General features: G+C 52.4%; 11 protein-coding genes across 11 annotated transcripts; 8 read left to right on the top strand and 3 right to left on the bottom strand.

Moving 5' to 3' along the window:
- Nucleotides 1-1,189: 1,189 nt before the first annotated feature.
- On the top strand, nucleotides 1,190-2,479 carry HD553DRAFT_324391 (uncharacterized protein; the record flags this gene model as incomplete). Its single annotated transcript, XM_046181484.1, has 2 exons — nucleotides 1,190-1,841; nucleotides 2,403-2,479. 2 exons carry the CDS (start codon nucleotides 1,190-1,192, stop codon nucleotides 2,477-2,479), a joined length of 729 nt encoding a protein of 242 aa, XP_046036438.1.
- A 151-nt stretch (nucleotides 2,480-2,630) lies between these two features.
- On the top strand, nucleotides 2,631-3,375 carry HD553DRAFT_324390 (uncharacterized protein; the record flags this gene model as incomplete). The annotated part of the gene is made up of 2 exons (XM_046181483.1): nucleotides 2,631-3,279; nucleotides 3,308-3,375. 2 exons carry the CDS (start codon nucleotides 2,631-2,633, stop codon nucleotides 3,373-3,375), a joined length of 717 nt encoding a protein of 238 aa, XP_046036437.1.
- Nucleotides 3,376-4,411: 1,036 nt separating this feature from the next.
- Nucleotides 4,412-6,991, top strand: HD553DRAFT_324389 (uncharacterized protein; the record flags this gene model as incomplete). The annotated part of the gene is made up of 4 exons (XM_046181482.1): nucleotides 4,412-5,139; nucleotides 5,675-5,686; nucleotides 5,808-6,746; nucleotides 6,874-6,991. The coding sequence occupies 4 exons, from the start codon at nucleotides 4,412-4,414 to the stop codon at nucleotides 6,989-6,991; spliced, it is 1,797 nt and encodes a 598-aa protein (XP_046036436.1).
- Nucleotides 6,992-10,275: 3,284 nt separating this feature from the next.
- Nucleotides 10,276-10,458, top strand: HD553DRAFT_252020 (uncharacterized protein; the record flags this gene model as incomplete). The annotated part of the gene is made up of 1 exon (XM_046177319.1): nucleotides 10,276-10,458. A coding segment is annotated over one exon (183 nt), but the record flags the coding sequence as incomplete, so codon positions are not given.
- Nucleotides 10,459-10,725: 267 nt separating this feature from the next.
- HD553DRAFT_272590 (uncharacterized protein) lies at nucleotides 10,726-11,127 on the top strand (the record flags this gene model as incomplete). The annotated part of the gene is made up of 1 exon (XM_046177769.1): nucleotides 10,726-11,127. A coding segment is annotated over one exon (402 nt), but the record flags the coding sequence as incomplete, so codon positions are not given.
- Nucleotides 11,128-11,759: 632 nt separating this feature from the next.
- On the top strand, nucleotides 11,760-13,394 carry HD553DRAFT_342691 (uncharacterized protein; the record flags this gene model as incomplete). Its single annotated transcript, XM_046182785.1, has 5 exons — nucleotides 11,760-11,912; nucleotides 12,033-12,227; nucleotides 12,334-12,459; nucleotides 12,564-12,635; nucleotides 12,723-13,394. The coding sequence occupies 5 exons, from the start codon at nucleotides 11,760-11,762 to the stop codon at nucleotides 13,392-13,394; spliced, it is 1,218 nt and encodes a 405-aa protein (XP_046036433.1).
- Nucleotides 13,395-13,869: 475 nt separating this feature from the next.
- On the bottom strand, nucleotides 13,870-16,010 carry HD553DRAFT_342690 (uncharacterized protein; the record flags this gene model as incomplete). Its single annotated transcript, XM_046182784.1, has 2 exons — nucleotides 13,870-15,312; nucleotides 15,378-16,010. The coding sequence occupies 2 exons, from the start codon at nucleotides 16,008-16,010 to the stop codon at nucleotides 13,870-13,872; spliced, it is 2,076 nt and encodes a 691-aa protein (XP_046036432.1).
- Nucleotides 16,011-16,809: 799 nt separating this feature from the next.
- On the top strand, nucleotides 16,810-18,730 carry HD553DRAFT_45104 (P-loop containing nucleoside triphosphate hydrolase protein). The gene is made up of 8 exons (XM_046184233.1): nucleotides 16,810-17,166; nucleotides 17,228-17,473; nucleotides 17,559-17,805; nucleotides 17,870-17,890; nucleotides 17,959-18,104; nucleotides 18,164-18,237; nucleotides 18,306-18,464; nucleotides 18,522-18,730. The coding sequence occupies exons 1-8, from the start codon at nucleotides 17,056-17,058 to the stop codon at nucleotides 18,631-18,633; spliced, it is 1,116 nt and encodes a 371-aa protein (XP_046036431.1). The 5' UTR covers nucleotides 16,810-17,055; the 3' UTR covers nucleotides 18,634-18,730.
- On the bottom strand, nucleotides 18,556-20,002 carry HD553DRAFT_45097 (uncharacterized protein). Its single transcript, XM_046184232.1, has 5 exons — nucleotides 19,775-20,002; nucleotides 19,677-19,709; nucleotides 19,522-19,613; nucleotides 19,379-19,453; nucleotides 18,556-19,301 (listed from the first exon to the last, which is right to left on the bottom strand). The coding sequence occupies exons 1-5, from the start codon at nucleotides 19,843-19,845 to the stop codon at nucleotides 18,802-18,804; spliced, it is 771 nt and encodes a 256-aa protein (XP_046036430.1). The 5' UTR covers nucleotides 19,846-20,002; the 3' UTR covers nucleotides 18,556-18,801.
- A 314-nt stretch (nucleotides 20,003-20,316) lies between these two features.
- On the bottom strand, nucleotides 20,317-23,333 carry HD553DRAFT_342687 (uncharacterized protein; the record flags this gene model as incomplete). Its single annotated transcript, XM_046182783.1, has 3 exons — nucleotides 20,317-21,303; nucleotides 21,364-23,107; nucleotides 23,200-23,333. The coding sequence occupies 3 exons, from the start codon at nucleotides 23,331-23,333 to the stop codon at nucleotides 20,317-20,319; spliced, it is 2,865 nt and encodes a 954-aa protein (XP_046036429.1).
- Nucleotides 23,334-24,408: 1,075 nt separating this feature from the next.
- Nucleotides 24,409-26,296, top strand: HD553DRAFT_324383 (uncharacterized protein; the record flags this gene model as incomplete). The annotated part of the gene is made up of 3 exons (XM_046181481.1): nucleotides 24,409-24,912; nucleotides 24,976-25,660; nucleotides 25,725-26,296. 3 exons carry the CDS (start codon nucleotides 24,409-24,411, stop codon nucleotides 26,294-26,296), a joined length of 1,761 nt encoding a protein of 586 aa, XP_046036428.1.
- Nucleotides 26,297-26,322: the final 26 nt, after the last annotated feature.

Raw genomic sequence — 26,322 nt, 5'->3', positions numbered from 1 at the left:
GCGGCGGGGACCTCGGACAGCTTGAGCGACCAATTCTACCCAACGGGATTTCGCACAACGACATCGCAAACACTTTACATCAGAGGATACACGGCTTTCAGAGTCTTACCAGGTGGGAATGATCAAGACAGGCTTCTGTCACCGCAATCGGACAAGATGGGATTCGTATATTCCATTTTGATCACGTACAGCAGCAAACAGACGTCGCGATCAAAACGCACGCTCTTGGCGGACAACATTCCCTATCGACCTGTCTTTCCCGACATTTCGTCCGTCCTTCTCAACCGACCACTCGCTCGGTCACAGCTCCTTCTTTTGCCCTTCCGTCCAGCAAGACAAGACACACTCCCACTCGCTACTGGCTGCCAAACTCAACAATGCGCAGTGACGACCTGACCAACCAGACGCGCGGAATGCTAAGAGGTTTCGATCAAGAAGAATGAGGGATCCGCGGATACGTAATTATCCTGGAATGTAACGAACCTTATCATGATATGTGACGTAATACATGAAACGTGATCGTTTCTCTCTCCCTCGTATTATCGAGCTGAGTGTGCGTATTCATTGCCCCAAGCCAACGCGATCTGAGATGTCCCGTGATTCAACGTCTAGTCGGTGCCTATACTGAAGCGCATGGAAGACCTGTGCCTCTGCTTGTCATCGCTGAGCGACCCGCTCCTCTCCCCTTCAATCACTAATGTCGCCAACTGTTTACTACTGAAACACAACTATTATGTAACTACGTATCACTCCATATCCACCAATACTACAGTACCCTTCACCCGCAGTTCTACCAGTCATGTCGAGAAGGCCCTCCGCTCTAAACACCAAGCGAACTTCCGGAGGACAATCTTCCGTAAGCCACTTCTACGTTCAACAACCTCATCAGTACCTACCATGCCTCAGCTGACATTCCGTCCTCGTGCCGCCTGGGAGCGAGCGCGGGAAGCAACATCCGGTTCTCGAACGATATCAGAACGTGAAAGCGTACAAGACGTCATATGAGGTGATTCTTGTGCAGCCAGCTCATGCAGAGGGCGATCAAAGGAGGTGACTAACATGCGACCTGATGTCCTGGTATCCCATGTACTCTTGTGTGTATTCACGCAGATATATATGTGCAGCTCGTATGTCAAGGAACTCCGTCACTCCCTTTCAAGTGATGCCGACGCGACCACTTTTTGCGAAAATGGTACCGTCAGAATATGGACAGGACGGTTCTTTCGCGACGTATACCCATACAGACGACCCACCTTCATCGCCATCGGCCGTGATGTCCCAAGAGACGGTCCCCGATTCCGCCTACGGAGATCGACCTGGCCAGGCTGCTCTGACGGATCGTACGATGGGATCATTTCCGGCTCACAATGCCGTTCAGGGCGAAAACAATTCCACCGATTCTGCTTTGACGCAAATCTCTCTTGGCGACGGTTTTGCTCCATACAACTCCCCGGTCATGCAGCATTTTCGCTGGTTGTACCACGACGATGACAGCTTTAAAGCGTGCCGAGACCAGGTAACACAAGGAAGTACTCAGAATCCAGCCTCTGCGCAAACAGGCGGCGAATCTTCTCCCATTCCAACGGCTGGAAACGCCGCTGACATCACCAAACAAAACCTCCCCCGTGGTGATGGCCACGTCTCCTCAGCGTCAGTCCAAACGGGTAATGGTGACCACCATGACATGCTGGTGGGCCAGGACCAGGAAAACGGTCCTCCTTCAAGCAGCACAGGAACGACAGAGCTACTCCGGCAGGCAAAAGTCCGGCCGGTCAAGATTTGCGATCAGTGTTACAGACGAAGGATCAGATGTAGTGGTGAGCTCATGGACGTCGGCGAGTGTAAGCAATGTCCGCGATTCAGGGATACTTGTACTTGGGATCGTCGGAACGAACACAATAGGCTGTATCGCGGTAGATTCGTTCCAGGGGAGGCTCAGATTATTGTCTGGGACAGTCGTAGACCTCCGAAATAATGTAGATTGACATAAGACATGACACGATACACGGAACGCGATCGATTGCTTGTCAGATATAACATCCAGCTGGGCCTACGACTGGACGGACCAACAGAATCATTTTGTTTCAGCCTCCTCACCATGTCGATACGGGGACCATGTACACGAATTTAGTTTGGAAGAAAACGTTGTGGAGTATGATCACATTCCCGCATTGCTAGCCCAGGCAGAGAGCTTTGAAAGGAAGCACTGACAATCGAGCTGAATCCTGTCTGGATACTCTGTGTGTAAGTACATGAATGGCGCCGATGAGCTAGCTCGTGCATCAAATGCTCTATTTTATGTCTCACGTTCAGGACACAAAGTTCTTCGGACACCTTCGCCTGCGATCAATGACCAAAGGTCTTACGCGGCCCTTTCGATTACATATAATATGCGATTCCAGATGGACGTATGAGTACAGCCCAGGCGCGCAGGCGCTACATCACAGACGCAGTCGACACACGACGTCAGATTGTCTAGTCATGACACCACTACCCCGATCGGGTGATCATCAAAGGAAGTAACAAAAACATCAGCTTACACCATCATCGCCCTCAGAGGACTAGTTCAAGCCAGGTGGATATAAATTGGCCAATTCCTGGAGGTGCCACATGTTGCTACAGACACGGAGATGACAACTCAATATATTCCGCTTCAACAATATTTGGCCAAGATGCAACTGTCTGACGGCACCTCAGACAGGTTTTCCGCTCAAACGCCCAAACCCTGGGAATATCGCGTCGTTGGTTCGACTCAAGTACGGCAGGGTGACTTGGGCGATGGATCGACGCATATCGCTCAACATAGCGAGTATCCCTGGTCCTATTCTGCAGGTGCGTCGCAGACGGCGACGGACGTTACTGCATGGCACGGTCAGTCCCCAGATCCCTCCTGGTATGGACCGTCTCAAGCGCTCTCCTTAGGTGGAGATCGAATGACAGGGTATGCTCCGATATACGGGGACCAAGTCATGATCAGCGACTTCTCGCAGGGTACGTGGCAATCGATGGGTCCTACCTCTATGCACGGTCAACCATCTATGAGCTCAGCTCTCAATGGTCCTCTCCCCTGGACCCCAGGTCTTGCCCCAGATCTCGACTTTGCGCACAGCACTTGCCCAGTCGCAGAAGAAATCTATCATAAGGGTACAACACAACTAGGTGGCGTCATGGCATCACCAGTCGATCGTCCAGAGACTAAACCGGGATCGATGCCCGGCAAAAGCGTAAGGAAGCCGAGGGGCCGATCTACAGGCCGAATTGCCCAGAGTTGCGATGCATGTAAGCGCTTGAAGAAACATTGCCATAGTGCGACACCTGGTACTGGCAGTTGCCAACGTTGTGCTCGTATCCCTAGGGAATACCAGACTAGGATGACTTGCAGATGGACCAAATGGAAGGCGTCTATGGACAACCGTCATAGAGTCCTCAAAACTGGATCATGAATGCATGTATACCTCGAAATCTGGTAGAGAGATGTGTATGACCGGAATCTCCATACTAGTGATTGTCTCGCCTCGTACTACTGATGCTGTACCTTTAACCGTAAAAAAATGGGAAAACCAGTTTAGAATGATCCTTATCTGTCTCGCGATCGTCATAAAAAAAAACAAGAAATCTGATCACCGGACATGACATATTGCCAGCACTTTCATCGCCTGTTTGCTCATTGGTTCCTTCAAGCCGGATGTTGCTATGCTTCCTGCAAATTCCACGACTGCGTTCAGCGCACCACCGGCGACGGGGTCTATTTTCAAGCATTGACCAGGTTTCATTCCGGCGAATTCAATGGGTATGTCCCACTTCGCTTCTGCTAACGCCAATCCACCGCTATTGGAAATATTCTGCTGCGATACCATAGTTGCTAGAATCATAATCGCTATGATTTTAATGAAGCGAGGACTTCCAGGGATCTCGGGAAGCGTCTGGAGGTAGGCTATGGTCCGCTCCGCACATCATGTACGAGATACAGAGGGAAGGAACGCTTCCTTTCTTCTAGAACGAATAAGCGTGCCAGTGGTCAACGAACCCAGCCTGGCCTGGCCGGCCAACCAAGCACGCGACCCGCCGATAAAAAACAAAATGCTACAAACCTTAATAAATATGGCGTGACGTAATACTTGAAACGCGATCGATTTACCCATCCCCTCTAACTGGTGTGTGGACAAGATCAGCAGGTATAAGACGTCGGATGAGGTGATTACCTCGCAATCTTGACAGGCGGCTGTCAAAGGAAGTATTTATTGCTAGCGTTACTTGAAAGTTCTAAGAATGTGCTGACTCGCGCACATATAAGTAGCTTGACGATAAACTCAGATGCTCTGTTCGATTCCTCTCGAATGCTACCCATGCGATAATTCTGATATCCTCAATCGATCTGCAAGACCTCTTATCTCAACATCCTACTGCAAAGATGACATCATCTGACCATGAACAAGATCATTCTTCTACGATGAACTCTGAGTTTGGCGGATACCAGTATGATGGGTCTAGTTTTCAATTCGAGGTCCCAGCCTATCAAGCCGCCAATCGTCCTGCAATCAGCGCGCCTCCACGACCGTCGATCACGTTGCCGCAAGAAACGTTTCCCACTTCCGCACACCAGGGTCCCATGGCGTATCCTAACTCGAGCGATTCTTCGTACGAGTACTACCGCGGGATCTCTGGAGGGACCCCTTCGATGCTCAGTTACCGTGGTCTGACCATGGGTTATTCGGTGAACGCATCCGTTCCGCCTTACAATGTGGCCGCCAGCAAATGGCACTTGGGAGGTCCTGAATCGACGTACCACTCTCCCAATGTGAATCTTTCTGTTGGCAGAACCGGTCCTTCGTACTACCACTCATTGGACACCCAGTATCTAGCCTCCATGTACAGCTCTCGTCCCAGCTTTCCAGGACACACTGATTATGGTGGACTGCAAAGTAGTACCATGATCTCAGCCTATACGCGAACGGACAGCGAGTCAAGTCCCGTTTCGACGGCTACGAACGGGGTCCGCATCGCCGATCAAAGCCTTTCACCGAACAATGGCCAATCAGAGGCTATGTTTCAACGCCCATTGCGTCAACTGACACCAAAGCTCGTGCTTGCCCAGCCGGCGAGGACCCAACCATCTAACTACGGCCCTATGAATCCGGCGTTAGTCCAGACAAGAAATGGCGATAGCGGCTACCACGGACGGGGACGGAAGCGAGATGCGACAGCCCAGAGCCGGCCCTCCTGGCGCCCCACCCGGCTTGCCACCAGTTGCGATCTCTGTAAGAAACAAAGGGCGAAGTGCGAAAGGAGTGTCCCTGATGAGCAGAGATGTGACAATTGTCGTCGGAGAGCAAAAAAGTGCACATTTCGACAGAGGGACGAGTCGAATAACCGGCCCATGTGGGGAACCACCGTGCCTGGTGAACCTCCTGTATGAACTCTTTGTATCACAAAAACGAAAACACTTCATGTTCTGACGTAGCTTGATTCATGAAACGCGGCCTTCGATGAGCTCGCTGACCAGTCGCGTCGATGTGCTTTTGCCCATGTGAAATGAACCATGACCTTTCGGTGACCGCCTCTACCAGCTCATCCAATCTCGATTTGCAGACTCTAAATTTCTATAGCGCCCATTACTGCATGATACGCGATTCCAGTTGAATGTAAATTCCAAGCACTCCCCCTCCATATGCAGCTCGTCCAGGACGTGAGTTTAGGTGATTATCACGCAATTGCAGCAATCGAGGGGTCATGAAAGGAGGTACTGGAAATGTGGCTCGTCCAGCGTTTCTATCCGAACTCATCTGTATCCATATATACTTCAACAGACCATTTCTTGTAAGAGTGCTCGCAGGCACGACAAGACCTCTTCTTCAATCTAGCAAACATCTAATCCCGTATCTCGACAAAATTCGTCTCAAAATGTCCGAAAGTGATCAGACGACGTACCTGAGGGATGCCTCTACGGTATACAGCGCAGGATCTTACGACTCTCACTATCCGTATCACGCACCTATCTATCAGAACACCATTCCTGCTGCTGCCCCGCCAGATGAAACTCCTTACGCGTGTCCCTCGGCGTCTCAGAACATCATACCTCCCTTCGCATACGATACCCAGACGCTTGAGGCTCGTCCGGGAGATTCCTCCCATCCGCTACAGCAGTGGGCATACTCAAACTCTGGCTACGGTGAACATAGCGATCCTTCTCTGGCCGATTCTTTCGGGGGGTACCCCACGAATATGGATGCGTATCCAACGACAGTTCCCACCTCCGGGTGCAGACGGTCGACCTTGCACCAGCCTTTCGCAAACGATTTCGGAGCGACGTACCCCTCGGAACCGCAGCAGGGGATGCGAATCACCTTCGTCGACAGCTTTGAGAGGGAGCTTGAACGACTGCAGCAGAGCAATACGTCTCAAACTGGAGCAAAGTCTAAACCTGTTCCTGGGTCGGCGGAGTGGGCCAACAAATTCGCCTTACAGAATGGACGGGTCGAAAAGCTCCGCTTTCAGGATGCACCTGTTCAGCATCTGGAGAGCAGGTCAAGCACATCCGCCTTTCCTTCAGAATCGACAGCGCCGCAAACCGCGCTGATGGGGTTTACTGCTGCGGCTTTCGAATACGATGGAGAGATGATGGCACAGGCTCCTCCTTCCCCAATGACGCCGTATTATACCTCCGTATACGAACCACCGACCGCAAATTCGTGGCTTGATGGGTCTTTTCTCCTTTGCCACCTGGATGATCTTACCCTCGACACCATGTATAGCTCTGGTACTGCAGCTCAATGGCTTACACCTACAAACAGGCTTCCACAAACTGTTATGACGACACCAGACCCTGCGCGTTTGGTTCCCACGCCAGCGTCCCCCCAAAACGTCGACAAACAGGGACAACCCAAAAAACGCAGAGGCCGACCGACTACCAAATGCGATCCGTGTCACCGCCGCCGGCGCAACTGTGAGGGCTCAAAAGGAACGGGAAGCTGTGACTTGTGTACACGACTGAGAGATGAAAGAGGAAAAGAAGTTTGTACGTGGAATAAGTGGACGGCGTACAATAATGGTCTTTCCCCCAATTCGAAACCAGGATCAACCATACGTAGACGCTAAGTCGGATGCACCGGCGAGATTCATGGCGGTAGCATCGAGCGATACCACAACGAAAATGATGGCTATACCTTGCATAAGAGGAAAGGCATGGACAAGCTAGGCAACGTCAGGCTCGAACATTGTGGTCAGGATCAGGCTGGTGGAGGTGACCACAGTACTCGTAGTCGGCTGAAGCAAATCTCGTGACTGAAACCCTTTAACTGCCGTGATCGTGTTGTATTTATATATGCCCTGCATGTGACAATGTGGGCATACATTCATATTAAGGGTCTTCCCACTCTATAATACTAGAAATGCAGACGGCATTTGCGCTGTACAAGTAGAAGACCCCTAACTTTGCGACGAAACCCTGCCGTCAGATATGATGTAATACATGAAACGCGGTTTCTGCTCACCGGTCCCTTGGAGCGGAACATCGTCTGCGCAAAAATCACGGGAGCTACCCGCGAGCCCGGTTAAGCGGCGGCCGTTGGCCGACCTATTCAAGGCTTTATCTTTCAGGCATCTTCCCCATTCTATTTCTACACTCTTCGATTGTCCCCCCAATCCCTACCCTCACCCCCTGAGCTGCCAGCGCGCCAGGAGTTGGGCTCAAAGGGTCAACATTCCCAAAGCAGTGACCGGCCACCAATGAAGGGTTCAAAGAGGAAATCAGCTTGTCAAAAGGTCACATGAGGTGATGATATCGCAATCACTGTAGATTGGGGTTATCAAAGGAAGTTATAAAGGCGTCAGCCGATGTCCCTCGTTGTGGCTCTCAGTGAATCCTGTGTCTGCTCATGTATATATGTGTGGTACTCTAATCGCCGCAAGTACCGTATGACCCAATCGAATGATCATTGCATCGAGCGCCTGTCCTCGGTCGGGTCAACTTGAGACTCAACATCACGAAAACATGGCATTCCCGAATCAGCCTTCATACAGCTGGGATACCGACGATCAGAGCTATCCTGTTGGAGTTTTTGATTCACAGAACAGCAATGCTTTTACTCTGGATGCCCATTCCGTTGGAGGTTATTCGATAGGGCCAGAAACCGCGCCTACGAATCTCGCGAATGATATTCAGACTTGGAATCGTCCGGGACGCGCTGCCCATGAGCCTTCCATGGTGTCCCTTCAGACGGGAGCGCCGGATTTTGCATATGGGAGGAGGGCAGCTGTATCTGCACCATTCTCATCTGTAACGGAGACCTTCATCCCCACTGACGATCCATCTGCCTTCAGTCCTTCGCACTACGCATCAGACCAGGTGCATTTCTCAGGACAATCGCAGGAACAGAGCCTTGCCTTTGTGCCTGGCTTCGATACTGGAGCTCAACGGCATGTTCGAATGAACATGGCTGGGCATGTTACACCAAGTTACGGCCATACGAATTCCTCATCGATTACCGAGGGATCGCATGGCAAAATCTTTCGACACTCGCAGCCCAAGGAGAAAGTGGTGGGAGGCAACATCCCATCAGTCATCGATTGTGACGTATGCCAACACTGGGAGCGCGAGTGTGGTGGCCCAAGTAAGACCGGTAGCTGTATTCCTTGCGAGCTGATGCGTAACGGAGAAGGCGCGACAGAAATCTGCACGTGGAATTACTGGAGCACGTATAGAAATATGTGCGACGACCCGGAACCTCGATCATTTGGGCATACGCTCTCTAGTACCTTGAGCTCAGAAGGAACAACCTTGTCTACCCAAACCGCCTTGAAAGTTCCAGAAATGACACCCTACACCTCTGCAAACAGTCGACGATACTTACCTCCTCGTTCGCGCAGTTCTGTTCAAGCGGACTTCTCGAATGCGCAGCCGATCCCATCCGATGATAAATCCTACAACTCCCAGGCGGGGCTTACCTTTTACAGTGGGATGCAATATGGTTATCCCACAATGCAAGCACCTGCGAATTTCTCCCGTGCTCCGAATTCGCAGCCTGCGCAAGGATTGGGAGAATACGTCAATTCATTGGCTCTCAGGAATGCAAAGAAGCCCATTTTGACTGGTCTATCGCCTGACCCGGCTGTACAGCTCGCCTTGCGCAATGCGTATGGGGCGCCATTTGCACCATTGATCAACGCCTTTGATTGACGCGCGTCGTCTCTGTTGGTCCGATTTGGTCTCTCTTGGACCAATTTGGTCTTTCTTGGTCTCGCGGAGTCTTTGCTGGTCGTCTTTGGTCTTTTGTTCGCGTCTTTACCTCCATTTTGGTAGTATTTACCCCTATCTCAACGAATTTCGTCCATACAAGACCAATAAATTCACAGAACGACCGCCGTGCTCCAGTAGACATACAAGAAAGGACTTTAGATGTCCAAAATCATACTATGCATGACTCCAACAGTCTAGTAATGGTCTCTACTGGTTGTGGGAGGAGGTATACATGTCTTAACGCGACTCATTGATCGATTCTAAGTACAAACAACTCATCGTGAGTGATCCTGCAACGTATTACATAGACGATGAACCACCTTCCTGTTGTTACAGCCTTAGTCGAGCAGACATTACACCCTGCTAGACTATATTTGAGTCAAGACCCGGCCACACGCAATGTGTTCTTGCTTCCCAACCTCATCACTGCTCTGGACGACCTTGCTCACCTCCTCGAACACACTGTGAGGACCAGGATTCCCCATTCGGCATACATCACCCACATCCAGTCTACTACATCCCTCCATGAACGTCTCTGCGCCTATGAAAGATCCCTGGCGTCCAACGTCATCGTTCCTAACCCCTAACCCCTAACCCCTAACCCCTAACCCCTAACCCCTAACCCCTAACCCCTAACCCCTAACCCCTAACCCTCGACTTTTACACCAATCTTTGCTATGCAGACCGTGAGATAGCTCTTCATCTAGGGATATCAAGGGGTACGGTCACTAGGAGACGGAGAGCGTTTGGGCAAGGCAAACGAGCAGTTAAACATATGGTCGCTCCGTATCAATTGCATTGTGTGAGTCTTCTCTTGGTCTCATTTGGTCTCGTTTGGTCTTTTTTGGTCTTTTTTGGTCTTTTCTCGTCCGATCTGGTCTTATCTGGACTGTTCATCAGCTCTCAAGTCTAATCTTGACTTGATTTCACTTGATCACCAGCTCGTAGCATCAATTTTGAACTTGGTCGACAAGCAGAACACTGGAGAACGTCTTGTAATGGGGCTACTCTCCGCTCAGCAAGTCAAAGTCACTCGAGCACAGCTGCGAGCTACCCTGCGAGCTCAAGATCCTCATGGCAACATGGTCCGAAGTGGGAGAGTACTACATCGTAGGGACTACGATGTACCCTTTGTCAACTCTGTATGGCATATGGACGGGCAACACAAGTTGATCAACTGGAAGTTCGTTATACACGGTGCTGTCGACGGCAAGAGTCGATTGATCGTGTTCATGCTTGCGTCTGACAACAACAAGTCCGAAACTGTGGAAGACTCTTTCTTACAAGCGACTCAGCAGTGGGGCTGGCCATCAAGAGTCAGGGCAGACTATGGTGGAGAGAATTTAGGTGTTCGTACGTTGATGAACGCGGTGAGAGGTATGTGATCGACCTCATCAGTCTCGCGCAAGACCGATTTGCTCCACCACAAGACTAAGTTGGACCAATTTCGTCTCTCTTGCTCCTGTCACATACCTGCGAGCTCCTCTATAGGTGAAAATCGGGGTTCTTTCATGCAAGGACCATCTACACGGAACGTACGGATCGAGAGGCAATGGCGACAAGTTGGGGAAACAGTAACACAGCAATTCACTCGTCATTTCCTGGAGATGGAACGTGTTCACCACCTCTATCGTGAAGATCCTATTGACATCTACTGTCTACACTATGTCTTCTTACCCTACATCAACTTCGTGTTGGGGTATTACGTCGACATGTGGAACTACCATGGCATGTCCAATCAAGGACTCAAAGGACTTAGCCCAGCGCAGATGTGGTATCGAGGTCAGTTTGGACGAAATTGGTCTTGCGTTGGTCCATCGTGCACTAAAATCGACCAAATTGGACTTGCGAACTGCTACAGGAGTCGTAGATGCAGCTGCAAGCGGCTTTGATCTCAATCTCTTCCCCCTCGAAAGTCAAGATGAGGCTATCTTACGAGAAAATCGTCCTGAACAGCTCAATATCATGGATATGGATGCTACCGACCCCATCGCCGATCAAATAAGAGCACCTAGGGTTCGGGATCCGCACGTCGTAGTGCCTCGCTACATGGATCATGTACCACCACTGCTCTCGACACACGAATTCAGGCAAGGTCTTCAACAGCGTTTCCCTATTCAGCAATGGGTCTCCATCATCGACGCAACACAGTACTACCTCGCTGTACGAGAGTTTGTCTATGACACCATCAATATGTCATGAGCGTCATCGCTATGATGTCATAGACAACTCGTCATACCTGGTGTCCCCGTCTCTATTGTGCTGCGAGTTGCGCGTGAGAAAGACTTTATTGGACTAACAAACAAGTGTTTCATCTTTTTTTCTTTGTTCGCCATCAAAAAACAACAAAACAACAAAGTCCTTTGGTCCTTTCGTATGTATATATGTAAGCAGCTAGACCTATTTCCTCTCTCTCGTACTTCCCTACACTTTCACTCACTTACTCGAATACTCTCGTACCACTTTCATCACCTTTTAACCCTACTCGTACTCCAAATCTCTCTCAAACCAATCTTAAATCAACATGTCCGGCCTTCCTCCCAACGACGAGAAGAACAAGAAGAGCGGTGGGGAGAAGAGGAAGTCGACGGCGCCCGACGACCTGGGGGGGAAGAAGAGGAGGACGAGGTCCGACGCGAGGAAGGAGAGAGAGGACTCCTCTCTCTCACCGGCTCCGGTAAGTCCTTTGTGGTCTCGTTTAGTCTTTCTTGGTCTTGTTTAGTCTCGTTCAGTCTCGTTTGGTCTTATCAACTCGTACTGACATCGATGATGTTGTGATTTTGTCTTGACCTGATAGATGACGGAGAAGGAGATGGCGGCGGAGGTCGAGCGTCAGGTCGAGGAGAAGGTGAAGGCGGTGTTGGCGGAGACGAGGAAGAGAGAGGCGGCCGAGAAGAGGAAGAAGGATGCGGCCGAGAAGAAGGCGAGGGTGGAGAAGGAGGAGCAGAGGATCCGGGACGCGGAGAAGGAGAGGAAGAAGGGGGAGGCCGACGTAAGTCTTGCTAGCGTCGGAATGTCTCTACAGCTATCGTTCGCAAGTCTTAGAACCTATCTGTTTGCTGACTCGACGACGTTGTTGTACCTCTTATCTCGATCAGGCGAAGGCGAAGGCCCAGCAGGACGAGATCCGCCGGCGGGTCGAGTTGGAGTTGGCGAGGGAGGAGAAGAAGAAGGAGGTTGGGGAGAAGGAGGAGAAGAAGGAGGACGAGAAGGACGAGCGCGGGGTGAGTTTAGTCTTGTCTATTCATCTTCGAGTCTACGTGCTCTATCTTTACTCGAGTACAAGTAACATCTTGCTGATTCATATTCAACGTTTGCATATACACAGCGTTCGTCGAGCAAGGTGGGGGGCGGGGAGACCCTTGAGGGGGTTTCCTCATACAAGTGGAAGACGGCCGAGGTGAGTTATCCGATCAACTTAGACCTAGTTGGACTAACACAGCCTTGCTTACACTTGGTTTATGTTTGTGTTACCATCCCTATACAGCGAATTCGGCTTTGGAAGAGGGAGCACGCTTCGAGCGTGATCGAGTTGTTCGGGGACGACCGGTGCGAGCCGTGCCAGGAGAGGCACCGAGTGGCTGTCGTGCCGCCTTCGGAGGCCTTGCAGAGGTTGAACGACGAGTTCAACCGCTGCATCATCGGTCCCAAGGGCCGGTGTTCCCGGTGCGAGTGGAACGGAACCGAGGCCAAGAAGTGTAAATACACTCGACCGGCTCCCGCCACCCCCGCCGACGTCAAGCCCGACCTCCCGCTGGCAGGTCCTTACAGCCGATTTGGCTCTGGACTTGGCTTCGGGGCCAACTTCGACGTCCCCCCTGCGCCCGCCGGAGGCCTTCGGCCCCTCCCCACCACCCCGAACCGACCTCGACCAGGTCTTACCGGCCTCGGCCTCCCCCTCTCCCCCTCCTCCCCCTCGACCGCCGCCACCACCTCGAGGATCGCCAACATCGGCGATCGACTTACGCGGTTCAACGAGGACCTCGAACGGGCGATGGAGCGCGCCCAATGGACGCTCAACCAGCAGGAAGTGGCCCACTACTTCCCGTCGGTCTACGAGCTCGTCCAGTGGTTCATCCGCGCCGCCAACGAGGTCACCGAGGCCGGCCAGGACTTGGGGAGGTTGGCCAACCCCCGCCCGGACTTCTCTCGACGTTGATCGTCGAGTTTTCACTTCTTGTTTTTGACTTCGTTCTCTTTTTTTTGTTGTACAATAATAATGAATATGTCTATGCATGCCGGCGCGAGAACAACTTGGACTTGATAAAGACTTAAAACCCAACAACGAACACTAATCTAAGAACGTAACCCCTAAGAAAGAACTTCGAAACCCCAATCACGACTCGCGTCAACACGAGTCGGTCTAAACACATGTTCCAAATCCCAGATAAGACTAAGGAAGACTAAAGAGAAGCCAAGAAGAGCAAGGAAGACGAAACAAGACCAAAAAGGACCAGCAGAGACGAAGCAAGACCAACAAAGACGAACGAAGACCAAAAGAGACCAAAAAGGTCTAACGAAGACCAAATGAGAACAGCAAAGACTATCAAAGACTAAAGAACATTGACGGCAATGATATTCAGTGTTAGAAGTTGTAAGCTTGCCATTACATCGTCCAACTCACAGAGACGACATCATTTGCGACCAGCCTTGGCGTAGTTATCAAGGTCTAAACGTTGAGTTTGGATCCTTCGCCTTTTGTTTGGGCGCTCAAGGGCCTCCGAATCATCTGCAGGGCTTGCAACTGGTGTGACTGGAGCAACGACTTCTTTGCCTTTGCCTTTTCCGTTGCTCGTCTTTCGAGGTCTTCCTCTTCCCCGCTTGACAGGTGCCGAAGTAGACGCCTCCTCTTCACCTTGTACCGTTGCCTCGACTTCCCTAGGACCACCCTCTTCAACAGTAGCCGTTGACGGACCTCCCACATCTTCGACAGTCGACTCGGGCATGCCTCCCGACCAATCCATGTGGGTCTCCAAGTGGCTGTACAGTTCAGCTGCCAACGCATTGGGATCTTGGTCAAAGGGATCGTTGGTCCACTGCTCATGATTCTCGTCCCCAAATCCTTCCTGTACCCCTTGTTCTTCCCCATCCTCGTCTTCACTGTAGAACAGTGGTTCTTCTTGGACTCCCGTTAGACCAAGACCATCGACAGCAGAGGTTCCAGCGTCAGCCAAAGCCATGAGTTGGGTTTGACGTTGCAACCACTCTTCCCCAAATCCTGGCTGCTGTGCTAGCTGAGCGAGAAGTTGTTGGGTAGAGAGAGGAGGTTGGTCGACAGAGGTGATCCTGGGCTTGACATCTTCATCGTCGGTATTATCGATGAGCTCGATGACTTCGCCTTGGATGGGATTGGGCACCTTCAGCTCCTCGGTCGGCTCGTCTTTGACGATTGTGGACTTGGAGAGTGGTGCGACAGCCTTGCCTGGTCTCTTTTTCGACGTGAGAAGGACTCTCTTGGTCTTCTTTTGACCTCCCGAGGTCTTTTTTGGTCTTCCTTGCACCGGCGGCAGGTTCCTTAATGACTCCAAGTCTGAATCAGACTCCGACTCCTTGAGCAATTGACGCCTTTGTTGGTCCAACCATGCCTGACACTTCCCCTGATGAGCGGCTAGCATCTCAGGGGGGTATCGTCTACTGCATCCTTGGCAACTCCTTAGTCCATCAACATCATCCTCATCGTCCTCGGTCGTCTTCTCCCAAGGGTCGTGGTCTTCGCCCATCTCACCCGCTACCTGTAATCTCCACTCTGGATTGTCGTTCTCTGGCAAGTCCCACCCTTCCTCAAAGATGCAAATGTAGTAGGAGTTGCGAAACTTGTCCTTCAAGTCTTCAATCGGAGTGGTGAAGCCTGGCCAAGTCATCCTTCCGTCGAATTTGGTAGATCCTTGTCCACATTTGGCCCAGACGAAAGGCGTGGAGAGGAATTGAGGTCCATGAACAGATCGGAAGACTCTTAGCACCTCATTGCCCACGTCCCGAGGCGTCATGTTGCTAGTAACGACGATTGATTGCATATAACCAAGCAGCTCGACAGCTTCTAGGAATTTGGGACCTCCTCCCGACTGCCATAACTTGATCTTCGTGCGCAAGATAGAGCCACAGCCAATGAAGATGACCTAGAGATTACCAAGCACGAACGAACCCAGCGTTGGCAAGACTTCATCAGACCAATTTGGACCAAATAAGACCAAATGAGACCAAGAGTAGTCGAAATAAGACTTGCCTTGTTTTGCCCTCGACCGAGCGTAACCTTGCTAATCTTGGGAACCTTTTCAACGCCTCTACTGGTCGCTTGCTGGTATCCTCCTCCTGGCAGTCTCTTCGTAGCTGCAATAGCAGAGCTGCTTGGAGCTAGACCACTCGCGAAGGTGGTGAAAGATGGCTGAGGAGCAAGCTGCAGGGGGTGAGGGAAGGGGGTTTGACGTCCGATGAACTGAGATGGGTAGCGCGATTGATAAGAGTTGAGATCGAGTTGGGAGGACGGACGACCAGCTGTACTGGATACAGCTGAGAAGGAAGTGGTACCGGAAGTCGAAGGAGGAGGTCGATTGTTGATCGATTCATCGATTGAATCGATCGTAGCACTTGGGGAGACGAGGTTGCGGGCAGTTTGGGACGAAGGGGGGGCCTGCAGTGGAGCAGCCTGCCCATAAACTCCAGCATTGACACCGGGAGCGTTCATTCTGGACAAGATTTGGTCCAGTCCATGCTTGTCCTGTAACATCCTCTGGTTGAGGATAGCAAAAAGCTCTTCGTCGGAGGGAATTTGGCTCATCTTGATGAATTTGAGAGGTACGTAGAGCACTTGAGACTAGGTAATGTCAAGGAGGGAGATAGGTAGTATCGATACGGCTTGTTCGGTCTTTGTCAGTCTCCCTTGGTCTTCGTTGGTCCAATTTGGTCTTCGTTGGTCTAATTTGGACCAATTTCGACCAATTTCGACTATTTGCCTCCGGCCGGGTGCAACCAAGACACGCAAAGCAAAGACGCGGACCAAAGACGCTGGAATGAGGCCAAGACAACACAAATCTCGACGAAAAGGCTACAAACACGTCCATAGGCGACCGACTAAGACGATTGGTGCTTTCGGCGCGTCATAGCTGCAGCTGTTGTGATCAGATGGATCAGATGACGTGCGCTTGACGGATGTCGTGGCAGAGATCAGAGACAGATACACCGACTCGCATCTCACATACCTATAGCATACAGGACCCCACGACTTCTCATCATCTCAAAAAGGCATCACTCTCCACACTCCACAGAGACTTACCCACATCGAAGAACCCGGCCGCAACGATGAAGACGATTCTCTCCTGGATCGCGCTGGCCTTGGTGACGACGAGCACGGCCGTTGCCGAATCGCAGTCGGTATTCGATTCGGGACTTCCTGTAGAATCGATGCCATTCCCTCCCTTCCAAGAGAATCAATTCCTCGACAATATCCATCGATTGCAAGATCTCGAAAGGGTCTCCGCTCAACATGGCTCGTCTCCGAAGAGCAACCCGTTCTTGCAAACGCATCGCGAGCAGTGTGAGTTGTTGTGAGGTCATACACCGATGCTCATCCGTCGCATCACTGATTCCCATGGGTGTCGCATCTACCAGTCTCGAGCATAAGCGAAGATAGAGCTCAGGCGCTGTACGATCGATTCCACAAGCTGGCATACAATTCGACCGACCAACCCACATCGTTCACCGTCACCTCTGACCGCGCATTCGGTCTCTTATCCTACGCCTTTGCGCCGGAACATCAGGACCATATCAAGGTCCGACAGATTGAACATGAGAACGAGGAGACTTTGACGGGGACGACGGTGTTCATGCCTAGCTCCAAGAGGAGGGAAGGCGATGGCGGTGTGGGTACGCAGATCGATTTCGCGGGCTGGCAAGTCTGGTGGAGGGGGATCGAGTTTGACGTCTGGCAAGCCAGAGTGAGTACCGGTCGAGGCCTGACCAATGAGTCCCGATACTGATGCACAAATCTTCAAGTAGTACTTTGATCCAATCCGATATTCCTACGTCGTCCAGTCACACATCATCGGAAGGTCCCCTCAAGAAGCCTTTCCCCTCGTTGTTCCCCCGTCGACATCCTCGTCCCCCATCCTGTCCTCCGCGTCGGCGGCCGACTTGTTGATCCTCGAGATCGCCGCCTGGAACTCGGAAGTGAGGGATGCCATCTTGGTATTCGACAGCGGGTACTGGCAGGTCGATCGGAAGCTGTGGGATAGCGTACAAAAGGCAAGTACCCCGCATATCATCATGTCGTACACCGTCACTTGTTCTCAGCGTTTTACGGACCTCTCTGATATATCCGCCCCTGCAGGCCGACTGGAAAGACGTCATCCTCCCCACACCCCTCAAGTCCTCTGTTAGGCACGAATACCGCTCCTTCTTCTCCTCCGAACGGATCTACAAGGACCTCGATGTCGCATGGAAACGTGGTGTCATCTTCCTAGGACCGCCAGGGAACGGAAAGACGATCAGCGTCAAGGCGATGATGCGGGGCGTGGCCAACGGGGAAGGGGTGGGGAAAGAGACCAAGAGGGTGCTCTACGTTAGGAGCTTTCATAGTGAGGCCTCGTTGCGGGTGCGGTATCAAGTTTAGGGAAGTAGCTGATAGTGTTGAGCTGCCAGCATACGCCGGGGACGAATACGGTAAGACCACCCCAAAAAGCTCGATACGAGGGCTTACTGGCTGACGTGATCTCTCTTGATACGCACAGGCATCAAGCAGGTCTTTGAGCGGGCTCGACGAGAAGCGCCGTGCTTGGTCGTCTTCGAGGACATCGATTCGTTGATCACGGATAACAACCGGTCGTTCTTCCTCAACGAAGTCGACGGGTTGGAAGATAACGATGGATTGCTCATGGTATGTGTTTCGCGGTACAAATGTTGCGTAAAAACGCTGACGATCTCGTTGCGGTACAGCTCGCCACGACGAACCACTTTGATCGACTTGACCCGGCGCTCTCCAACCGTCCCTCCCGATTCGATCGCAAGTAGTACGTCGGAAAGGCTTCCGCTTTGCTGTTTGCGCCATTTTGCTAACGTCCTGACGTCGCGGTCGCAGCACATTCCCCGACCCCAACAAGTCGGAGCGTCGACAGTACGCCGTGTACTGGCAGGACAAGCTCGCCAACAACGACCGTATCAAGTTCCCGAACAAGCTGCTCGATGAATTTGCCGCCAAGACCGACGGGTTCTCTTTTGCCTATATGAAGGAGGCCTTGTGAGTGGCATGGCCAGCACAGTGACGGCTTATGGCTGACCCCGAACACGCCCGCAGCGTCTCGGCTCTGTTGATCTTGGCCGGAGACGAGACCAACGACCTGACGTTCCCCCGCGAATTGATGGCTCAGGTTGCCGCCCTCCGCAAGGAGCTCGATAGCGACAAGTGAGGGATCCTCGTGATCTTTAGCTGTCGCCCGAGAGCATATGATCGCGTTCTTCGCTCCTACGCCTCGCATTGGGGGTGAACTTGTTTGTAATGGACGTTTGAGCTGTTCTTTTGTTGTATTTCCGCGTCGTGAAGTCGACCTTTATGCTTGTAATCTCGGATATGAACCCTATGCGATCGTAACGCTCCAGACCATCACCCTATCAATGTCCTTGTCTTCGGGTCCGTCTCGAAAGTCCACGTCGACCTGAACACTGATTCCAGACGATTCGGGAAAGACTCGTTCTTGCCAAAGCGACGTCCAGCTCGACGGTGAGTGACAGTATATGTCACCGATCCTCGTCTTTTCCGCTCGTCCTGCCGTGGCTCGGCCTCGATGTGCTCCGTAGATGGTGCTCCCTGGCTTGTTTGAGAGCAGCGACCCGAGTCTCCGGGCCAGTTCCAGTTGCCCTGCTTCGTCAAAGAGGTGGAAGAAGGAGAATACCGAGATGCATCGGACGTTTGAATGAACGAGGTCGTCTGAAGCCGTCTTGTCGAGGATGTTTGAGCCATCTCGAGCGAGCTGACCTATAGGCTGCAAGAGGTCGTCATGACAGATGTCCCCGGCCACAAACTTGATATCGCAGGTTGCCCGATCTCGGTATTGCTTGTAACCCAGGTCGATCCATGCTGAGCGTATGAAGATCTGGTAATTAGCCTTGACTACAACAACACTTGTCTCTATAGATAAACTTGCGAGGGCGTACCTTGTTCAAGATCTACTCCAATGAGCCGCTCTGCAGACCAGCCGTCACCAGCAAGCTTTCGCAAGTCGGTCCCGGCTGCAGAGGAAAGAGAGTCTCATATCAGGTGGCAGGTATCGAGGGACATCGAACGGGTATGAACTGACTGGAACAGCCCACGTCTAGGTGAAAGGCAGTGTCATCGAGTAGACCCATCTGCAGGATTCGAGGGTATGCCGGGTGTTTAGATACTTGGGCTCTGTATGTGTAGTAAGACAATATCAGCACAGCGAACGGGGAAGACGGTTAACAATAGGCTCACTTGTGTTGAAACTGAAACTCTCGCCATGACAACCTAGAACTCGTGTTTTCTGAGATCGAGACAGTCTATAGATCGCTCGTCTCGATGGCAGTACTTACGATGGCTGAACGCTTGAATGATCCTTGGCTCCATTTGCATCCATATCGTTCAAATTGCAGCGACTTCCCATGAAACGGCCGTCTTGCTCTAGAATGACTCTACCGCTATGAGCGACGTCGGTATTCCAGATCCCTAACAGCTTCCTCCCGTAGTGCGACTATGGCATTATATGGCGGGGATAAGAAGCGCCCGGGCTATCAACATTGAGACCTAAATTGGATGACAACGGAACCTGCGATGATGATGATGAACCCGAAGGTGAACACGATGATGTGAGATCATGTGCGATCGTGTTTTTGCAGTGCGGAGGGATACTCCGTTTGACTGGCATGACTGGACAAAATCAAGACTGTGAAATGGATGGACTGTATGACATGATATCTATGCAAAGCTCTCGGCTCCGCTTGAGCCACATTTCGTTGCGCTAATACAGTGAGAAGAATTTAACTGCTATGCTTGCTTGTCGTAGGCTTCATCGTAATAAGATATTCTCTTTTGTACGCTCCAGAAAAAGCTCGAGGCTGGCGCTTCGATCCGATCATCAGATCAGGGTATGTCCGGTACTCGAGACGTCGTAGATGTGGCCCGCAAATTTGCTGGGAGACTGTTCGGCAGGCTGTTGTTTCGCACGAATCCAGGCGGAAGGCGAGGTCGAGTTGACCTTGTCGACCCTCTTGCGATCTCGAGCCTGGCTGTCCGAGCCGCGTCGAGCAGCCGGGACATTGATGTGGTCTTGGTCGCTCTTGGCTGTACCGTCGGTTGTTTGGGTCTTATCGTTGTCATCGTAAGGAGAACGGGTATGCTTGTACGTCGAGTCGTTTTTCAGCTTGTTTTGTGTGATCTTGTTCTCGTAGCTGTTCGTAAGTCTAGTGTGAGGCGGCTCGTCGCGTTGATGTCGAGCTGCGGACGATACTTGCGAGTGCGTGACGTTGGAGCCAGGAAGACTATCGTGGAGCGCCAATTTCGTCTTCGGTTTGGTATCGTCAGGTCGTGGTTGTTTCTCGTTCAATGCGGGTTTCGTGATGGTGGGTTTCCGGTTCGTGTCGGGCTTGGTGAAGATAGGTCTCTCGGTCATGTCGGATTTCGTATCGTAAAGCTGTATCTTGTCATCGCCGCCATTGTTCTTTGACCCGCTGCCGCTTGCAACAGGGAGCGTAGGGAATTCGAACTTTTCCTTGAGGCTCGTCCAATTGTGTACGACCGGCTCCGGGTTAGGAAACCCCTTCTTGGCTTGCTTGTTTCGGTTACGCTTCCTCGTAGCATTATTGACGTTCTGTTGCAATTTGGGTAAAGGGGTGGGATCAGAGACGATCCGCGAGTTGCTGATAAAGTTGGCAAATCCGGTAGCGACGGCTTCGGCGGGTGCATCGATGATGGGGATCGGCTCGGAGACGACCCTGCGTCCGGGTTCGAGCCGTTCGACGAGGTCTGTAGTGGAAGGAGGCGAGAGGAATGGGTTGGGCATAGGTTCGCCGTGCGACAAGGCAGATGAGGCGAGAGGACGGGAGGGTGCATTCGATTTCAGAGTCTGGCAGGTTATGGCAAGTAAGCCAAAGAACCGTCGGATCGAGATGTTTCGTGAACTTACCTGGCTGCCTTGGTTGTTGGCGGGTCCGCCCCGTTTCGAGATGAAGAGCGTGGGAAAGACGCCGGCCAGCGACTCATTCTCGCTGCTAGTCATCCGACGTTTATCCCTCGGCGAGTCCTGCGCAGCACTCGGGTCATTCGCAGCTGTTCCGCTAGAGTTTCGTTTCGGCTTGCCGAGTCCAGGCCGACCTAGACCAAGACCCGCTTGCTGTTTCGTCTGCATGGGGCTGGATGTGACAGGAATGGTAGTAGGGACCGGTTGGAGAAAGGTGAAATCAAACGGGTTGCGAGCGGAATGCTCGACCTTGGACGCCGAGGGCGAATGGCCGAGGAACGCGGTAGAGGTAGTCGTCTCCATTTCGACTTTGATAGGCTGCTTGTCGGCGGAAAGGTTGTCGGTCGAAAGCGCTTTGTTGCCATCCTGCTCGTCATCCTGTTTGCCGGCGGCGACCCATTGACCCCGCTTGGGACTATACCGCATCTTGGCTTGCGAAGACATCTCGGGATCATCTCGGCTTGTGTCGGCGACGATCTCACGCCTTGGCGAAAGATGGGCAAAAGCTTTCCCTTTCTGCTGCATGGCATCTCTTGCTAGGGCAGTCGTCGTCCTCGAAGCCCAAGAACCTCCTCCCGATGTCACGAACGGACTGCCCTCGTCCGACCGATGAAGATTCCCAGGGCTCCTAGTCATCAACGAATCTTCAGGCGTCCTCGTCGCAGACACGCCCAGACTAACTCGACCTCGAGATGCACCTGCCAACGTATCTCGACTCGGACTCGGTCTTCCCGGAGACCCATCGTAACGACCGGGCGACCCGGGAGCCCGTCGTCCTGGCGACCCGTTTCCTTGTCCTTGCAAGCTCCTCCTCCTCTCCGCAGCCGCGATAGCCGCCTTTCGTTCAGCCGAGACGGGCGAGACGGTGGGCGGTTGAGGCGGGCCGTACCCGTCGATAGTATGAGATCCCGAGGTGGAAGCGGATCGGTTTGGACGAGGTGGAGTAGTAGTAGTGGGTGTTGTTGTATGACGAGGTTGAGATTGAAATTGAGGTTGAGATTGAGTTTGAGTTTGAGTTTGCGATTGAATCCGAGGTTTAGGATCGGGGCTGAGCAACCTGCTCTGAAAGGCGAGTGCGGATAGAACGGGGTTATAGTCCTCCTTCTCCTTCTGAGCCGGGCGTTCCCCCGTGGACGAGTAGGTATGCAACGACGAGTAAGATTGCGACTGCCTAGCGAGGTCGAAAGTCGGCCTAGTAGGCGTCCTATCGCTATCGGTATCCGAACCCGACTCGATCGGTGACATCGTCTCCGCCCTTAGACTTAACGACGTCGATTTCGAGTGCGCAGTCTTCAAGGGCTGGGGGAAAGTAGAAGTAGAGATGATAGGAGGCTGTCGGACGAAAGCCTTTTGCTGGTGTCTCGAGTTGGATTTCCTGCCGATAACTTGATCAGGGTCTTCCACTACGAGAGGTCCCGCAGACCCGGTATCACGCTGAGAGTAGGCCTGATGAGCGGCGGTGGTGTCGTTCGGGATGGGTTGATTCTCCTTGCTCTCCTTTCGCATCTCCCCCCAATCTCCTATCCGTCCAGCATCATTCTTGGCGATACCCCGAGCCTGATCCATTCCGCTATGAGGGTGAGATCGAGTAGAGGCAGTAGTGATCCCGGAGAATCGGGGCTTGGTCTTGACCCCCCAGACTTGAGAAAGGTAGGTCTGCCGAGGATCGTTGATGACGGAATCGGTACCGCTACACAACCCACGCAGTAAAGCCTGATTATCAGCGAGGTTCATCTAGATACTTGTGCAGAGCCAGAGCCATACGACGATGAGAAGACTCACCTCGGGTTCCTCGCATACGGAAGACTGAGAGATCCGTGAAGAGCCGGGACGGGTTTAGGTGGAGAAGGGGTGGAAGGGGTGACGGGAGTTGGCATCGGATCTGTCGTCCTGATCGCCGTGGTGGACGATGTCATGATGGAGAACGTGCGTTCGATGCAGCGAGGGCTGAGCTACTCTGTGTGGCTCTTCTGAGATACGGAGTAGGAGTTGTTTGATGGTCGTTGCCGAGTTGCAGGCCGTGTCGTAAAAGGAGAGGGTTCGTGATCGACTTGGAATGAGGTTGATGTCGATGTCGATGTCGTTCGTGATCGTGACGCTGCCCTTGATCCTCGATCAAATGGCAGGTACAGGCCAAAGTATGGTGGAGACCTCGAATTCGCTAACGTAGACCCTGCTCAGCCTTTCTTTGGGACGTCACACAGTAGGCAACGGGAATCCGAGGTGAGCTTTCAGGGTAGTGTATGATCGTCCGCAGCGGAACAGCTCTCTTACTCGCAACGAGCCCGCCACAGGTTTTCCTCCGAATGGAGAATGCTCTCCGGGACTCCGTTAGCTAGCCCGAGTCCCCTATTGGCTCTTGGTGAGGAGAGAAGAGGGATTGAGATGGGTACGTTGAAAGAGCGAGATGCGAGATGATAGTAGGTGGAAACGAGTTCGAGTGACAGGCACGTCCACACTACTTGCTTGCTCTGCGCTGCTTGCGACCTCGCGCCCAAATCGACGAACGACGGCACCCCATTCAAGGGCAAGTAGATCGAACATGACCAACACGGTGGCATCGACGACGATGGATATACAATCAGGACAATCGAGATCACAATGAGAAGATATCCGAGATAGGCTGTCTGACAGTCCTTCACCGGGTATTCCTGTCGTGCAAGTCTCTCGAGGCGTTAGGTATACCGGGCCGTTTGTAGCAACTCGATTTTGAAGTTACATATTCATTTTTGCCCTCTCGCGCGCACACATACCGATAACGCTGCAAGCACATACATACTCCGCGGCCGTGAACCTCAAAACTAACTGGTTTTCTACATGAGAACCTCAAAAATTGGGAAAATCTCGTGGCCCAGACCTATCGATTTGGCCTACGCCGTAGACATAGCCCTCAGCCTATCCTTAGTATCCTTCTAAGACCACACTCGTTCAACTCTACACTCTCTTACTACTCTCGTTCACCGTCCTTCGACACCCGTCCTTATCTACAATATGACTACCTCTCCCGAGTCCATGCAAGCCCAGATGGCAGCTTTGACCGCGCTGGTTCACAGCCTCGTTGAACAACGAGCTCCTTCAGCTCCCCAAGCTCGTCAGGCTCCTACAATCCCCGCTCTCTCTCAACCTTCAGCTGCGGTCATCTCCCTCCCTCCTGTCTTTCGATCCACTCGCAACCTGGACGAGGACGAGGAGGAAGAATCCGAACCGTCTCTTTCTCAACCACAACCGTCTACCAGCCAACGTCCCTCTCCTCAGCATCAACCACCTGCCAGCTACTCGAACGCTGAAGCTCCAGGACGCCGTGTCGCAGCTCTTCTTGGTGCTCAGAAAAGCCAACCGTTCCTACGTCAGCTTGGTGCACCTTCGACAGGATCGGGCACGTTCAAACAACAGAACCGGGGTGGCGGCTATCATCTTGGAGGACATCCGCTGCAGCAGACTTCACGTCCTTCCAAGAAAGCTCCCAAGGAAGTTAAGGTGTGCAAGCTCAACATGGTAAGCGTAGCACAGAGTTGGCAAGGAGATCGTCCTGTACCTGACCTTATACATGCAATCCAGGTGGCTTTCATTCCGGATGGCTCGATTGTTAGGGATCGGTTGTCTGTCAGCTCGCCCAGAAAGGAGAAGTGGACTGGCTTCCGAGAATACCTCTCTACCAACGGGTACATGCAGCCGCTGCACCTCACCGACGGGATGGGTCCCAAGGATATGGTAAAGCATGTCGAAGACATCTTTGCCAAGTCACTCCCGGGCGGATTGCCCAAGCTTTGGCAATGGGCTGCAATTTCGCCTAAGTCCCACTTCTTTCACCAATCCGGCATGTTCTCTCCTTGGCAGACAACTCTCATGGACATTCGCGGGCACTTCCTATCATTGCCATTCGTGTGCATCGTACCGGAAAGCTGGGAGACGGTGACCCACAAGACCTTTCGCAGAGGATTAGCAGAAGCGCTGGGCCGAGATCCCGTCACATGGGCAGACGAGCTGGCTGTGCCTATGCCAAAGCTGAAGCAAGCGGTCATTGAGCTTGATGACGAGGAGTCGGGAGAGGAACGAGACATGGCAGAGCCTGAAGGAGATCCCAGGTGCGACGGGTGCGGAGAAGTGTACCCCGATGAGCGCATGAAACTTCATGTTCAATCATGCAAGAAATTGGGAAAGAGACCGGCTGGACGCAAGGCCATCATTGCTGAGGTCTATGACGTTGATGCATACGAGGAAGCGGATAGCCCGGATGAGCCTGGTCAGTTCCAGCAAGTTAGAGCAACTCGCGACCATGCACCACACTCACCTTCAACTTATCTTAGCTATACTTGCTGTCTCCGACAACGCTAACAAAGTCTCGGATGGAGACCTTCGGGATGTATGCAACCAGTACATCAAGCAATGGGGTAGGAAAAGGTTTGACCTCATGGTCTCGTTGGTGAAGATGGCGAACCCTCTCGTTGAGCCACCTGTGAACCCTATCGCCGAGCCCCCCCTTGAAGTCGACACCGAGCAATCCCCGCCTATGACTCCAGAGGCAAGCCAGACACTCTGGGAACAGCTCTATCAAGCACAGATCCGAGATCTGGGAACGGTGGTTGAGGAGGAGGAAGACGAGGAAGACCTAACTGATCTGCCCGACCTGAACGATGTCCCTGCTGGCGACTCCGGTCAACCGCTTGGGGCAAGCATTTCCGATGTTGGGGACTCTGAGACCTCAGCCGTGGCCCAGGCCGATGCTGAGATCGACGCCATGGTAACTCTGCCTGTGCCTCAAGTCAGCACGCACAAGCGCAAACGTGCTGAAGAAGCGCCTGCTAGTCAAGCCAAAGCTGTTCGACGGTCTGATCGCCCTCGTGTAGTCAAGACTTCAGGCTACAAGGGATTAGCGTAGCTATTGTATGTGCCGGCATGCATAAA

Source organism: Filobasidium floriforme (genome assembly GCF_021052385.1).
Source record: "Filobasidium floriforme strain CBS 6241 chromosome Unknown HD553scaffold_12, whole genome shotgun sequence".
NCBI classification, from domain to species: Eukaryota; Fungi; Basidiomycota; class Tremellomycetes; order Filobasidiales; family Filobasidiaceae; genus Filobasidium; species Filobasidium floriforme.
Note: the sequence above shows the minus strand (reverse complement) of the source record. Positions and strands in the feature narration are given on the sequence as shown.

Excerpts from the sequence above, each read along its gene's own strand:
- HD553DRAFT_45104 (XM_046184233.1), top strand. The coding sequence starts at position 17,056 with ATGCCTAGCTCCAAGAGGAGGGAAGGCGATGGCGGTGTGGGTACGCAG. Across the intron at positions 17,167-17,227 it reads TTGACGTCTGGCAAGCCAGA|TACTTTGATCCAATCCGATA; the intron begins GTGAGTACCGGT and ends ATCTTCAAGTAG. Across the intron at positions 18,238-18,305 it reads TCCCGATTCGATCGCAAGTA|CACATTCCCCGACCCCAACA; the intron begins GTACGTCGGAAA and ends TCGCGGTCGCAG.
- HD553DRAFT_45097 (XM_046184232.1), bottom strand. The coding sequence starts at position 19,845 with ATGGGAAGTCGCTGCAATTTGAACGATATGGATGCAAATGGAGCCAAG. Across the intron at positions 19,614-19,676 it reads GAGTTTCAGTTTCAACACAA|AGCCCAAGTATCTAAACACC; the intron begins GTGAGCCTATTG and ends CTACACATACAG. Across the intron at positions 19,454-19,521 it reads CCTAGACGTGGGCTGTTCCA|CCGGGACCGACTTGCGAAAG; the intron begins GTCAGTTCATAC and ends TTTCCTCTGCAG.